Source organism: Vombatus ursinus, unplaced genomic scaffold (assembly GCF_900497805.2).
Source record: "Vombatus ursinus unplaced genomic scaffold, bare-nosed wombat genome assembly UNPS02014982.1, whole genome shotgun sequence".
Classification (NCBI taxonomy): Eukaryota; Metazoa; Chordata; class Mammalia; order Diprotodontia; family Vombatidae; genus Vombatus; species Vombatus ursinus.
The window spans coordinates 78,158-93,689 of NW_020954760.1; the positions used below are offsets into that span (position 1 = coordinate 78,158).

The 15,532-nt window shown below is 42.5% G+C and overlaps 1 protein-coding gene across 6 annotated transcripts in view; it reads right to left on the reverse strand.

The window, feature by feature from the left end:
* Window positions 1–15,532, reverse strand: part of PRPS1 (phosphoribosyl pyrophosphate synthetase 1) — a 22,743-nt gene that overhangs the window by 3,455 nt on the left and 3,756 nt on the right. For 2 of the 6 annotated variants that reach the window (XM_027845583.1, XM_027845586.1), the window contains exons 2-4: window positions 11,970–12,153; window positions 5,103–5,201; window positions 4,585–4,709 (exon numbers count right to left, since the gene is read on the reverse strand). In XM_027845583.1, the coding sequence (XP_027701384.1) occupies window positions 4,585–4,709; window positions 5,103–5,201; window positions 11,970–12,153 (408 nt within the window). Of the gene's footprint in view, window positions 1–4,584; window positions 4,710–5,102; window positions 5,202–11,948; window positions 12,154–15,532 lie in introns of all 6 variants that reach the window. The other 4 variants (XM_027845582.1, XM_027845585.1, XM_027845581.1 and 1 more) reach the window with 2 other exon arrangements.

The window sequence follows — 15,532 nt, forward strand, 5'->3', positions numbered from 1 at the left end:
AAAAAAAAAAAAAAAAAAACAAAACGCGCACACACATAGGCAACAGCAACAACAAAACAAGGGGGGGGCCATCAATTGGGGAATGTCTGAACTGAATATGACTTTAATGCACATTTTTATGCTATAAGAAATGACCAATGAGGAATTCAGAGAAACATAGGGAAATCTATATGAACTGGTATATCACAATAATGTAAAGGAAAAGAACACTAAAGCAAAACCTGAACATTCTTAATTGTGATAACCATTCTTGGCCCTGGAGAAGCCACTGAAGCGGAAAGGCTAAGGGTGTGGGATGGTGCATACACTACAGTCAGTAAATCTTGCTTAACTTCTTATGTTACAATGGAATGGGGCAGACGGGGTAGGAAAGGAGTATATATCTAGCAATGACTATGATGTAAAAACTAAAGGGATCAAAAAAAATTTTTTTAAAGCCTGTGAACAGACTGAATAACCACAACCATCCCTTCTCAGACTGTGATGGTAGGCAATACCAAGCCTACTCTAATGTTCAATGACATCCCAGCTATTCTTAAGTCATATTTCTCAGTGAAGAATACACTATGTACCTGGATGTCGACTTTATTTGTTTTTAAGACAATTAGAAAGTGACACCAATTAAATAGTAGCTTCAAGGTATAGTCTTCTTTATTTGTATGTTGGCATGGAATATACCCCACTTCTCTCCAAATGAAACAGAGCTTTCTGTTTTGAATCACTGTCCATAAGGAAACACTAATGATTTCAGAAGAGAAAGGGAGATGGGCAATCTGGCTAATTCTACTGATCCATTAAAGACCTTATCAACATCAAGAATAAGACTTTTTGGACACCATATATAGCTTAAGTTAAGGCTTATATAGCACTTCATAATATATCCTCTCATTTGAGCTTCACAAGAGCCCAGGGAGGTTAAGTACTGCAGGTATTATTCCCATTTTATAGATGAGGAAGTTGAGGTTCAGGAAGGGGAAGTGACTTATCCATAGTTACACAATTAATGTCAGAGGCAAGATGTGAATCCAGGACTTCATAGGCTCCAAAACCCAGCTCACTTCCCCTAAGTCACATGTTGTTAATGCTTGTGTGGAGTCAGTGGTGTCATTTTCACATGTGAATGGGATAGCACCATTAAGTGGTTGGCAATGCCATCTGGGCTAACATACTGTCCGTATTCAGTGGTAAATTCAAGTACAGCCCAGCAGCATGTAAGGAATGAGGAAGAGCCTTGTAAGTGAGGAGGCAAATCACTTCCCCTCTCTATGACTCAGTTTTCTCATTTGTAAAATAGGGAGAACAAAAGCATTTTGCAAGTTTTGTTTTCACCACAACCTTGTGAGGTAGGTAGGTAGTGCAAAAGTTGAATAATGTACAGAGAGCACATTACTGACAGAGCAGTTTGCTAGCCAGAAGAGCATTCATTAACAATCATTCTACTGAGCTATTTTTCCTTATATGAAGATGATACATAACAGCATAAGCAATATGTGCTTTGAGGCTGCCTGGCTAGCTCAGTGCAAACCTCTCTTCTAAGGTCCCCCCATGGCACGCATGCCTTAGTAAGATGGGTGCTCCAAGATAAGATGCATCTGCAGCCACTCAACAGAGTAGCTAGCTAATCTACAAATGGTTCACAGGATCCTAGACCTAAAGCCCAGAAAGGTCCTTGGAAGGCACCTAGTTCAAGCCCTTCATTTTACAGATGGCCAAACTGAGGCCCAGGGAGAGGAAGTAAATTATCCAAGGTCACCCAGGCCACTGCTTGTTGCACAGCTGAGATCTGAACTCAGGCCCAGAAACTCAGTGCTGGTGCCACTGAACTATACTACCTCTCTATTACACCCTGCTCTAACCAAGTCACGTGCTGCTTTCTATTGCTACTGTTCTAAGAGTTACCAGCCTCCTGGACACACAGGGTTCTGTTAACCACATTTGCTTGAGATCATTCCGACCACACATGGGCTTTGACCAAGCCTTCAGCAGAGTGCCTCAAACATGCCTCAGGCATGCAGTGACCAGCTGAGCATAAAGGTCCACACAGACAGGCCTCAGTGGGGAATTTAAAGCCCTGCATAGGCAGACTCCAACCTACCTGCCTTCCAGACTTATTCCACATTATTCCCCTTCACAAACTTGACAACTGGTAGTTCCCCGACCTGTCCATGCCTTTAAGGGGCTGCCTTTAGCACCCGGGACATATTCTCCTCTCAAATCCTTGGCTTCCTTCAAGGCTCAGCTCAGGGACCCCCCTGCAAGGGCTCCCAGCTCACTATGTGTGTGAATATTGCAGCTCCCAGATACAGGAGCTTAGTTCCTCGTGGGCAGACTGGTTGGGGGTTTTTGGGTTTTGTCTTGCATCCCCCCCAGTTGCCTGCCTCCTACAAATGTACTATAAGTGCTTAAGAAATGCCTGTGGAATAAATGAATGAATTCTAGTCTTAAAAGGCTAATGACTGAGAAAGAGACCCCACCAATGGTAAGAAGCGGTGAGCAGCTGGAGTCACTGGCAGCAAACCCAAATCTCAGCAAAGATCAACAAAGCTTGAACTTGATTGATTTCAAGTTCTGTGCTCATTCTCCACACCGCAAATAAGGAATCCTTGTGTATGCAAATTCCCATTATCTGAAGTTGTAATTATATAAAATAGGTTAACTGGTTCTAGGCCAATGGGAATGTGCCTTGTGAATCTGAATAATGCTATCACCACTTTAAGGGATTTGCACTAATTAGGACCTGCCTATAAAGGCTGGCAACCTGTTTCAAGCAGCTGGTAGTCAAACTGACAGAGACAAGAGATTCAGAGGGCTATCTGTAAGCGTATCATGTATTTTGCTAGTTTCGAATCCTGCCTCTGAAGGTGTGTGGGCAAGTCCCTTTTCCTCCCTGGGCCTCAGTTTCCTCCTCTGTAAAATGAGAGGGCTGGACTCAATGGCCTCGAGGGCCCCTTCCTGCTCTAACTCTAGGATCTTACTGGCACTTAAATGTCTTTCACGGCAATCTAAAACACTGAGGAAAGGATGACATTGGTAAACAGAAAGGACAGGAGCAAATGGGGGGGAGGAGTGCCACAATGAGTTTGAGTTCTCTTCATGTTACTTTAATGGAAAGGTGGAAAAGAAACCAAATGTTGAAAATATGAATGGCTTTGAAGGAATCCTGAATTAACTTTGTAATCACCTGGGTTTTGTAGTGCCTGGTTCTATTTCTCCATTAAAAATGTAAGCAACACTTCCGAATGTATTACTAATGAGTAATCCAGGGAGGAAATGAAGTGCTCTTAATCTGTGAAGCTTTCAATCTCTGGTAAATTCTATTCAATTCCTTAGGTTCTTGGCTTTAACACAATAACACAACATGATTTCTTCCTTGCTTAGTATTTTAATCCTAAGAATCAAAACTGTTCTGCAAATCAGCAGCATAATAACCAGGTTTGGGGAAACAAGCCTACCCATCCCCCACTGACAAGAGTATAACCATGTTTAGGTAATTCTAACAGCTGTTGATGCTGATCTGAAAATCAAATCCCTAGCCTATCATAAGAAAGGTATATATGGAGCCCCGAGTTAGGGAGGGATGTTAGGCACTTACTATGTGTCAGGCACTGTGCTAAACACTTTACAAATATTATCTCATTTAATACACATGACTACCTAGGGAGACAGATGCTACTATAGTCCCCATTATTCAGTTGAGGAAACTGAGGCAGAGGTTAAGTGACTTGCCCAAAATCACAAAGCTAATAAATGTCTGAAGTTGGATTTGAACTCTAGTCTTCTTGACTCCAGGCCTAGTACTCTGTCCACTCACGGTACTATCTAGCCATGGCTGGTGGCTTCACATCTCCCTTCTTACTGGGATCCCTACCTGAAGGAATTTCTGGCTTCCCATACAGCAACAGACCAGTGAAGGGGAAGACATCTGAATAAAAATCATATGCCATACTATTTTCACTTTGTTTTGGAAAGTCATGGAAAACATGGCTTTTTTTCCCCCTCTTATTTTTCTTCTTATTCTATTTCTTCTTTTACAACATGACTAATGTGAAAATATGTTTTACGTGATTGTACATGTATAACCTATATCAGATTGCTTGCCATCTTGGGGAGGGGGGGAGGAAGAAAAATTTGGAAAATGCAAAGTCTTTCAAAAAAAAAAAAAAACAATGTTGAAAATTGTCTTTGCAAAAAATTGGGGGAAAATACTATTGAATAAAAAAAAAAAATAAAGTCATATGCCACATATGCAATGCCTCTCCAAGGAAAAGATAGTCAGTGATAATTTAGGGAGAGAAAAGATCTAGGTAACACAGGGGATAGAGTGAGCACTGGATTTGGAGCTGTGATCTGACCTCAGACACTGATGGTGTCTGAGACATAGCGGTGGGATACTGGGCAAGTCACTTCTCTCTGGGCTTCAGTTTCCTCAGTTGTAAAATGAGGGATTTGACTGAATGACCTTTAAGGTCTCTTGTAGGCCTAGGATACCATAAGCACAAGATAGCACATAGACCTCCCCCACCCACCCACCCAGAACGGGTCCATTCAGAGATGGCCACAGAGTAGGCAGAACACTAATCCTACCTCTTAGCTCCACCAGCATCAGGGGATACAATACAGCAGGTCTTCCAGTCGGCAATGTTCTCTCTTATCCACTTCAGAACAGCTGGCTCAGCATATAGATTATCCACTGGGATATCAAAAAACCCCTGCGGGAAGGAACTCTGTTAATCTCTTGGTTTCCCCCACCCCACCCCGGGCTCCCAGCATTGTAAATATTGTAAATAAGAGCTCCTGCTTCTGAAGCACCTTCTCCAAAACAACCCTGTGAGGCAGGCAGTGTTATTACCCCAAGCTTCCATCTGGAGAGGCAGAGGCCCATGTGCAGCAACACTGTCCACCTAGAAAGTACTGTGGCCAAGATTCAAACCAAGTTTGTGGGAACACAATCCCCGTGTTCTTTTCATTTAGTTTCAAGACATTAGGTCTCCTGTTCTTCCGAAGTATCCCACACTTGCTTCTCCTGGTTGTCGCTTCCCAGAGTATTTATTAACACCAACCTCCCCACCCCCAACCTCCCATGGTTTGTTTCTCTTTTATACCTGAATCTGAGAGGCATGAAGGTCCATGGTGATTATATGATCTGCTCCTGCTACAGACAGCATATTTGCCACAAGCTTGGCCGAGATTGGGGCTCGGCTCTAAATGGGAGAGAGTAAGGGTCACTGACAAATAGTTCAAAGTTATGAAGCTGACAAAGTGGGTTTACTTCCTATCTCAGTAAAAAGAAAAAAGTTTTCCAGTCTCTTGGCCTGTTTATCAAAGGCAAAAGAGGAAAGTCTGATGTGTGGCTACCAGCCTGCATTTAATTTTTTTTTTTTAAAGACCACCTAGTGTTAAAAATTTTTCAATCAACATTGCTATTTATTTGCAAAATAAAAGCAGCCCCATCTACCCCCACCCCAAAAAAGTCCCCAAACTACAATACACTGAAGTTTAAGAGATAGCAGATATAATTATGAAGTTTACAGAAACAAAGGATCAAATGAAGACTTTTTAGTCCTTTGGAAGAGCTTATCATGTAGATGCTCCCTTCAATACCAAGATGCAGACCAAGGCTCATGCACTCTGTGTCAGCCCATCCTGTGGGCATTCTCTTGATATCGTATGAATACCAACAGCAGGCAGGCTGTCTATTGGGCATTTTCCATTCTTGCTATGTGACCAACTCATCATTTTTTAGATGACATCCTTTATTTTGCTTCTTCTGTGTAATTACTCATTTTTAACGTGTTATGATGAAAAGAAGGCAAAACAAGAGATCCGACTAAGTCAGTTACCTCAAGGGCATTTAAGGATGAAAATGGAAGAGATGCATGCCCCTGCCAAAAAAAAAAAAATATCCCAGAAGGAAAATGGAAAAGATCTATATATAAAGATTACTATAACAAACTGTTTTCCCCATCAAGGGCAGTGAAACCACCATACTCCGACCTTATGCCAGAGTTTCCAATGTGCTTAAAGAGGAGAGAGAAACAGCACTGAAGAGAAAGAATAAAGACAGGAAAAGCAGCCAAAGTGGACCAAGTGTATACCCTTTCTAGGGGACATACAATTGAGGTTGTTGAGGGATTGATAAGCAAGGTATGTGAAGGATGGAAAGATAGTAAAGTTAAAAAAATTCAAACTTATTAATAGGCAAACAAAACAAAACAAAGATCATTGAGAAAGCAACTACAGAGCTCGATGCCTTCTCTCCCCACCTATATAAGATCTTTGACAATCATCAATGTACAGATTGAAGGAATCCTTAATGAGAATCAGTAGGGAAAAAGCAGGCTTTCCTAAGTAATATTCAACAATGGACTATATCTTTATCATTCTGCAACTGACTCAGATGTAGAGGACTTACGATCCTGTGGTATTTACTGTTTATAGACATATTTTTTTTTTAATTTGGTATAGCAAAATGTCACCTTAAAGCCTCTTTTTCCAAAAAATGCTTCTCCCATCCATATATCAAAATCATTCAAGATTCCTTGAAAGATATGCTAGAAATAACCCTGTTATTCAATGACCACTGTGATGGAGACCATGAGGATGGAGTCCAAGTGGAAGAGAATGGATTTTCTGTGGTCTTTCACATGTTCTGTTTGCAGATGACATTTGTGCTGCAAGCCCTGGAATACTTCAGTCTCTGCAAGCAGTCAAAAGTTCAGCCTGACCATCCATGCAGGAAAGACCAAGTGGATGAGGAATATCTATTACCCAGATTATGACATGCATTTGGATGAAAAACCTATAGAGTTTGTCTATGAATGTGTAGACCTGGACCTAGAGTTGGGCCCAGGGTTGAACAGGAGGAGGGGAGTGGACTTGACTAACTTTGGAATATTACAAAGCTTTTGTTTTGTTTTGTTTTTGGCTAGGCAATGGGGTTAAGTGACTTGCCCAGGGTCACACAGCTTTTAAGTGTTATGTGTCTGAGGCCAGATTTGAACTCAGGTCCTCCTGACTCCAGGGCCGGTGCTCTATCCACTGCACCACCTAGCTGCTCCACAAAGCTCTTTTAATGATCCTTAAGCTTCCTATGGAAGCAAAGTCCCTCAACTCCTTTATTTGCCTCTCCAATGAGAGCCTGTGAGCCTGCCTTCCACTTAGTTTTGACTTCTTTTTGTCACCTCTTTCCACTTATGGGACAGATGCAAATAGGTATGACTGTTTCTCTAGTAGTATATACCTGATGGTCACCGTACAAAAAGCTTACAAAAAGAGCTGATGGTCTAAAAAAGTTCAGGGATTCTTTGGTCTCTCTTGCCCAATTTCTGCCACCATCGCTAAAGAGAAGCACAGGGGGCTAAGCTGGCTAGACTGGTACCACTTGGTCTTTTTTTGTTTGTTTCCCAGGTTGCTATGGTCAATTCACCACCAGGTGGCCAGTCTGCTGGCAATAAGGCTTTTAGCATTTCTGCATTTAGCTAGGCTGGCTCTAGAATCTGCCAGAGTTTCTTCTTTGCTAGCATTACCCTCAAGAACTCACCTGGATGACGCATGGGAGAAACAGGATAGCAAATACCACTTCCAAATTCTCCTCCTTGTTTTTCTACTCTCATAATCAGTATTATTCTGCCCTAAGAGGTTTCTGACCCTGATATCCCATCACCTTGGATGCTGTCTAAGAATGTAAGACCTAGCAGGTCCTATCAAGCTGGAGAGCTTCCAGGAAGGACCTAGTGAGGCCTACTGGTCAAAAGATCAGTCTAGCCAAGTTCAGAGAGTACCACTACTAGTTAGCTGCAGTTTAAGCTAAAGCGCCAATCAAGACCACCTACTAAGTTTACAGAGACGCTCCAATTTGAATGGTGGTGGTGGTGGTGGTGGGGAGGTGCAGCACAGGGATTAGGGCTAGCCAATCCCTAGCCCCCCATGAATTATATTATAAACCCTTGATCAATGTAGGGACAGGTAGGTGGCATAGTGGATAGAGTACTGGCCCTGAAGTCAGGAGGACCCGAGTTCAAATCTGGCCTCAGACCAAACACTTGACACTAGCTGTGTGACCATGGGCAAGTCATTTAACTAGTTACCTAAAAAAAAAAAAAAAAAAAGTGATCAATGCATGCATTAGATCATGTGTTCACTTAATGCCTTTTTCATATAAATATTTTTAACACCTCTATGCAGTCCAATGCTTTGTGGTTACATCACACTTGCACAGCATAATTTGCTTATTTTCCTCCAACGTTAGACATTTGGGTTGTTTGCATTTTCTTTTTCTTTTCTTTCTTTTTTTGCTATCATAAAAATAGAACTGCTATAAACATCTTGAAACAAATCATTTTGTTTTTCCTTTTGGGTTAATTTCCTTGGGGTACATTACCCAAAGTGCGATTCCTGGGTCAAAGGGTAAGAATGTCCGATAGCTCACTACTCTCCCAAAAGACTCAACCCATGAACATTTAGTGGCACCAGCAATGTGCATAGTGATAATGTATCCATTTTTTCCAGAGCCTTGCCAACAAAAGATTTTCTAGTTTACTTTTGTTAGTTTAATATATGCATAATGATACCTTGAGTTTCTCTCCATTTTCATTTCCTTAATTGCTAACAAGGCTATATACATATATGGAGGCCATCTTTTGTTTTTAAATACCAGTTATTTCCAGCCATACAGCTCCCCACCCCCACAAGTATCAGGCTCCTAACAAAGACAGTTAGTGTGACTTGGGGGACAGGGAGCCAGTCTCAGGCAGAAGGCTCAGTCATGACTGTGACACATCAACGGTGGGGTGACCTGGCTAAGTCACTTAACATCTCCTGACCCAGGCAATTCTCTAAGACTCAGCATCTGGGCCTCCAGAGACCAATCTCTCCACCCCTACCCCCAATCTACTCAGTTTTGGGACTCCGCCCTGGGGCTGAGCTGTCTGGATTAGAAGGACAATTCACCCCAACCCACTGAATCTAGCTGGCCCCACAGTATGCATCACATGCTCACGGGATCCTTCCATTCAATAACTCTTCAGCCCTTAAAAGAGGCGCCGTGGCCATCTCGAAGAGGTGCCTCCACTTTCTCTCCTCCCACTCAACATATTACAATCTGGCTTCTGACTTTTATCACCACTGAAACTGCTCCCTCCAAAGTCACCAATGAGCTCTTAGTTGCCAAATCCAGTGGGCTTTTCTCAATCCTCCTTCTCCTCGAGTTCACTGCAGCCTTTGGCACTGTGGATCAGTATCACTCTTTCTTGATTCTTTCTTCTCCCTAGGTTTTCAGGGCCCCACTCACTCCTGCTTCTCCTTCCTGTCTGATGGCTCCTTCTCTGTCTCCTTTGCTGGATTCTCTTCCAGGTCACACCCTCTAACTACAGATGTCTCTCAGGGTTCAGTCCTGGGCCCTCTTCTCTTCTCCCTCTAGACTACTTCACTTGATGACCTCATCAGCTCCCACGAATTTAATAACCATCTCTATGCTGATGATTCTCAAATCTACCTATCCTGCTCCAAACTCTCTACTGACCTCCAGTCTCCCATCTCCAACTGATGTCCAACTGATGTCCAACTGACACCTTAAACTCAACATGCCCCAAACAGATCTTGTTTTCTTTTCCCTTAAAAGTTCTTTCTCTTACTGAACCATCTTCTCAGTCCCTCAGACAGACTTGCAACCTAGGTGTCATCCCTGTTTCCTCTTCTTACTCCCCACATCCAATCTGTTGCCAAGACCTGTTAACCTTTGTGACATCTCTCACATAGGCCTCCCTTTCTCCTCTGACACTGCTACTGCTGTAGCAAAGAAGACCCTTATCACAGGAAGGGAGGAAGGTGAAGGGGAGAGGAAAGGGGTGGGGGAGAAAAAAGATATGGACTGTTCCAATAGCCTGCTGATGGGTGGGCCTGCCTCAAGTTTCTCCCCACTCTAATCCATTCTCCATTTAGCCACCAAAGTTATTTTCTTAAAGCACAAATTTGATCATGTCACCCCCCCCCCCAAATTAAACTAGTGGCTCCCTATGACCTCCAGGAGCAAATACAAAATTCTCTGTTCGGCATTCAAAGTCATTCATAATCTAATCCCCTCTTACCTTTTCAGTCTTCTTATACCTTCGTCCCCACCAAGTACTCTTGGATCTGGTGACACTGGCCTCCTGGCTGTTTCGTGAACAAGATTCCACTCTCAATGGTCCCTGGCTAAACTATGGCCATAGCCCACTGTTGTTCTCTGCCTTTAGTCTCTTCCCACTTCAACCCATCCTCAGCTCAGTTATCAAAGTGAACTTCCTAAAAAGCACAGGTCTGACTAGGTGCCTCCCACCCCAACCCCCATCCAATCAACTCCAGTGGTTCCAAATATAAAATCCACTGGTTTTTAAATTCCTTCATAACCTGGCCCCTCACTACCTTTCTAGTCTCCTTACATATGAATCCCCTCCATACTCTACAATCTAGTGACACTGTGCCTCCTCCCTACTTCTCACTCCATTCTCCTGACTCTGCCTTTTTGCTGGCTGTCTCCCATGCCTGGAATTCTCTCTTCCTCCTCTAGGTCCTAGCTCCTCTGACTTTCTTCAGGTCTCAGCTAAAGGCTCACATTTTGCAAGAAGTCATTTCCAGCCTTCCTGAGATTATCTCCCATTTATTCTGCATAAAGTTTGTTTGTAAGGAATTATTTGCATGCTGTCTCCCACATTAGACTGTGAGCTCCTTTGACAGAAGGGACTGTCTTGGGCCTGTCTTCTTATCTCCAATGTTTAGTACAGGGCCTGGCACATTGTTGGTAGTCAGTCGCAACCCAGTGGACTGTACTGTCCATGGGGTTTTCCTGGCAAAGATATTGGAGTGGTTTGCTATTTCCTTCTCCAGTAGATTAAGGCAAACAGAGGTTAAGTGACTTGCCATGGGTCACACAGCTAGTAAGTATATGAGGCTGGATTTGAACGCAAATCCTCCTAACTTCAGGACTGGCATTCTATCCCCTGAGCCACCTAGCTACCTCTAGTAGATACTATTGTTCAGTTGTGTGCAATTCCTTGTGACCTCATTTGGGGTTTTCTTGGCAGAGATACTGGAGTGGTTTGCCATTTCCTTCCCCAGCTCATTTTACAGATGAGGAACTGAGGCAAACAGGGTTAAGGGACTTGCCCAGGGTCACACAGCTAGTAAGTGTCTGAGGCCAGGATTTCAACTCGGGAAAATGAGTCTTCCTGATTCTGGGCCACCTAGCTTCCTCCAGCACACAGTAGGTGCTTAGTAAAAGCTTGTGGATAAGTTATAGAATAGTCAATGATGTGGACTGATAAAGGGAATTTCCTCACAGAAATTCCTCACCAGGAGCTAAAGAAATTACAGGTCCAGACCCTCTGAGGAGCAGATATGGTTTATCTCCCTCCAGTGACTTCCCTAAATGTCTGCTTCAATTAATTTTGGTAAACAAAATAGACAAAGCATTTATAATGTAGCTGAGAAATTAGTATGAAAAATAACCACTACTTAAAAATATATAAACATTCTAAACATGAAATCTATATTCATTGCTAAGCTACAGAGAATGCAAATTTAAGGTTATATAATTTTATATGAAATCATAATTTTGTGAAACATTTTGGAAACATTGATTAAATTGAAACTTTTTGGCTAGTGATTTACATGCTGATGAAACCAACATGACTCAGATTTAAATGCTTTGTGTCTTGGACCTCAAATTCTATTAATATAGGAAATTGCCAGCCTGGGAGTTTCTTTCATCACTACAGAAAGTGGCCTGGGGCACCGCAAAGTTAAATGACTTGCCAAAGGTCACACAGCCAGGATAAGTTAGAAGTGGGACTTGAATCTATGTCTTCCCCTCAAGGCTAGCTCTCTACCCATTCCACCTTAATCTAAAATGGAAGGTCACTAGTGACAAAGCTAAACTTCGGAAGTAACGTTTTAAAAATAAAAGAAAATACCACATTGGAGTCTGCTCCTACTTTGTCCTTTTTGTCCTGCCGGGCATAAGGGAAGCAAGGGATGACAGCAGTGACTCGGCTTGCTGAGGCGATCTTGCAGGCATTGATCATGATGAGAAGCTCCATCAGATTGTCATTGATTTCACCACAACCACTCTGCACAATGTAGACATCCTCTCCTCGGACGCTTTCACCAATTTCCACGCTACAGACGGAGCGGAGAAGTAGATTAACAATATTATGTCTATATTCCACCAAGGATTTCAAAGCACCTTAGGTATGCTGCACTATGTTTAGGATCTGCCATCAACTCATCACCACAGATGGATCGATCAATTTTATCTACAGCTAGCTCAAGCACTGGCAGGTAAATGGCTAAAATTTCATTGTTGGCACCTACTTTAAGTTTCATGTAGAAATATCTGACATAAATGTGGTTTGGTATATACATCAGCTATGGTTGATCCACACTGTACTTATATCTCAAGAGACATGGATGTGTAAATACAAAAGCAGACAGTCCCTGCCCTCAAGAATCACTGTACATGGATCTGACATTGTATCTTCGAAAGAAGGTCACAGGTCAGTTTTGTCTATGGCCACCAGTGTCAGTTTCCACACCTGGTACAGTAGAAAGAACATCTGGAATCCCAAGACCAAGGTTTGAATCCTGACTCTACTGCTTAATATCTAGGTGACTCCAAGCAAATTAGTTCCCTTCTCTAGGCCTCCAAGTCCCCTATCTGTTAAATGAAGGTGCTGGACTAGATCTCACATTCATTCCCAACCCCGTCTAGTCTCCAAATTTTCAGTAAACCTTCACATTCAAAAGGAAAGGAAATACATTTTTTTAAAAAAAAAATTTTTAAGGCAATTGGGGTTAAGTGACTTGCCCAGGGTCACACAGCTAGTTAAGTGTCAAGTGTTTGGTCTGAGGCTGGATTTGAACTCAGGTCCTCCTGACTTCAGGGCCGATGCTCTATCCACTGCGCCACCTAGCTGCCCCAAGGAAATACATTTTTGCATTTAGCTTGCATACATCCACAACCAAAGTGATGAATTTTTCTCCCCCAAGAGTTCACCAAAACTTTTGCACAACTTCATTTGGAGTTTCTACAATATTTCAAAAGGATAATATACTTATTTTCCGAATATTTCCAGAGCCCTCTTGACAAGCTTCTTGTACACTCCCAGTTGGGAACTCCTGAACTAGATAAATTCCAAAGTTTCTTCCAGGTCCAAATGCCCTGCACCCTACTCAAAGTTGTAAAGCCTATACTAAGTACCCAGTGATCGTTAAGGCTACATTTCCATTTCAATAAATGGAAAAGAGGAGGGCCCAGCCAGGCTATTTTGCTTAGGCAAAGTGAATTCCCGCATTAGAGTGGCAGCATTCAACTCTGTAACCCTCCAGAAGGGTCCTACACCATAGAGGGCCCATCTCTACAGTAACCAAGAACATTTACATTTGCCTCTGGCAAAAACAATTTGCTTACAATACTGGTAATAGTAAAAACCAATCGCCTCAAAGGTACATTAAATTGTTGTTGTTTTTTTGGGGGGGGAGGGAAAGATTTATGGGGTAGTCTATTAAACTTGACAGGCACTATTATTCAGCAACACGAACAATTCCTTCTCTTTATATCAAAATGGCAATATACTTTAAAATAAAAACACCTCATACCGGTTACTACCTTCAGCATGGGCTTTGATTTCCTATTACCCTATAATGGTCAGGATCATTACCTCCACCCACCCCTAAGCCACCAACGAGCGTCCCGTCCAGAAAACACTAATGGCCAAAAGCAGATAGACTTCTCTTGTTTTTCTTTCCTACCACCAATGAGCTATCAACTCTGACCTGGGCCCAGAAGCAGTTTGATAAGAGCCAGAGAATCTCCCATAGCTACCTAGCATGGGGTATGCACATGAGGGACTTTTTAAAAAAAAAAAAATCTATGTCCAAAAGGGACAAGGACATAATATTCCAGTAGTTGTGCTGCCGTCAACTGTCCTTTCCCCAGTCGTGTGGGCCCACTGACTACATTTTTAAGCTTAGGCAAAGTGGTTCAGAGATAAACCCCCCCCCCCCCATAGGACAGCCTGAAAGATAGCCATTAAACCTGACTGAAAATTTCCCTAAAACAATGTAATCTACAGCTGATATGGGCATATGCAAATGTACCTGTAACTATTTCCTTCAACTGGACTACAGTTAGTTACTCGGGAATTTCTAGGAAATCACTACCAACCCAGCACAAAAAGGCTGAGTGTGGACTAGATAAACTAAAATGGTTTGAACTACACTCAACCTGTGTCCCATACATTCTGCTTTTGTCGGGCATGTAAATATTCCATTTGATCCATAAGGGGATCCTACCCAGGCTTCAGCCCAGCCTACCACAAAGGACTAAAGAATTTTGGCCCTGAGACAGTAAAAGTACCATAAACAAAGTCTAATTAAGTTCCTGATACTGTATTCTTCATAAGGACCTAATGTGCTATTCACTGATAGACACTAGAATAGGTTGAGTGTGTTCCCCGAATAAAGCATTGCCTGATGACTGAAGGACAGGACCACGGGAGGCCACTGGAAGCAGCTGATTGCCCAGTGGATAGAATGCTAGCCTTGGAGTCAGGAAGACCAAGTTCAAAGCCACACTCAAGCATTTAACTCTCGAACCCTGGCCACGCCTCTTCGCCTCTGTTTGCCTTAGTTTCTTCAACTGTAAAATGAGGATAATAATAGCACCTAGCTCACAGGGCTGCTGGGAGGACAAAACGGGATGATATTTGTAAAGTGCTTAGTACAATGCAGGGCTACAGAAATACTGATGCCCTTCTCTTCCCAAGGTTTGCGTTAGCATTTGGCCACAATTAGCTACACAGTAAAGCTGCATCCAGAAGGAAGCAGTTCCTGAAAAATAAATGTTAGCATTCCTAGAGGGTCAAAAGAATACTGATGAGTCAAGGTAGATATCAGCCCCAAACTCCAAATCCTTTTAAAGGCCTGGTTATTGCTAACTGGCTGTTGAACTCCCATTACCAGCTAAGTATCATGCTCAAAGGGACACATACTATATGTGTGTGTGTGTATGTGTATGTATATGCATACATATAGTGTGTGTCTCTGTGTCTGTGTGTATCTACATATATACATACATGTATGTATGTAAATACACACAGACACAGAGACACACCACAGAGACGCAGTGACCTAGTATTTATCCATACACTTATTCCAATCTGCTAGGGCCTAAGAGAAGGAGAATTTTTTTGGGGGGGGGGGGAGGAATGGGACAGAGAGGGAAAAATAAAGATTATGTAACCTATCCTGTTCTACATGGCAGCTTTATAGGGACAGGTTTTTATTTGAAAGGCAACTGAAAAAAAATAAAAAAAAAACCCCAGTAACAGCCAAGATGTGGTGATGGTCCTTTGGCTTTCTTTAGCCATCTGTACATTTAGTAGACTGTGTCAATTCATCTCCTACAGGCTTAACAGCAGGGCTACCCCTGGGGTAGTGTTCTGGGCCTAAGGAAGAATGAATTAGGAACTTTTCTGGGTTTTTTGGGGGGGGGTGG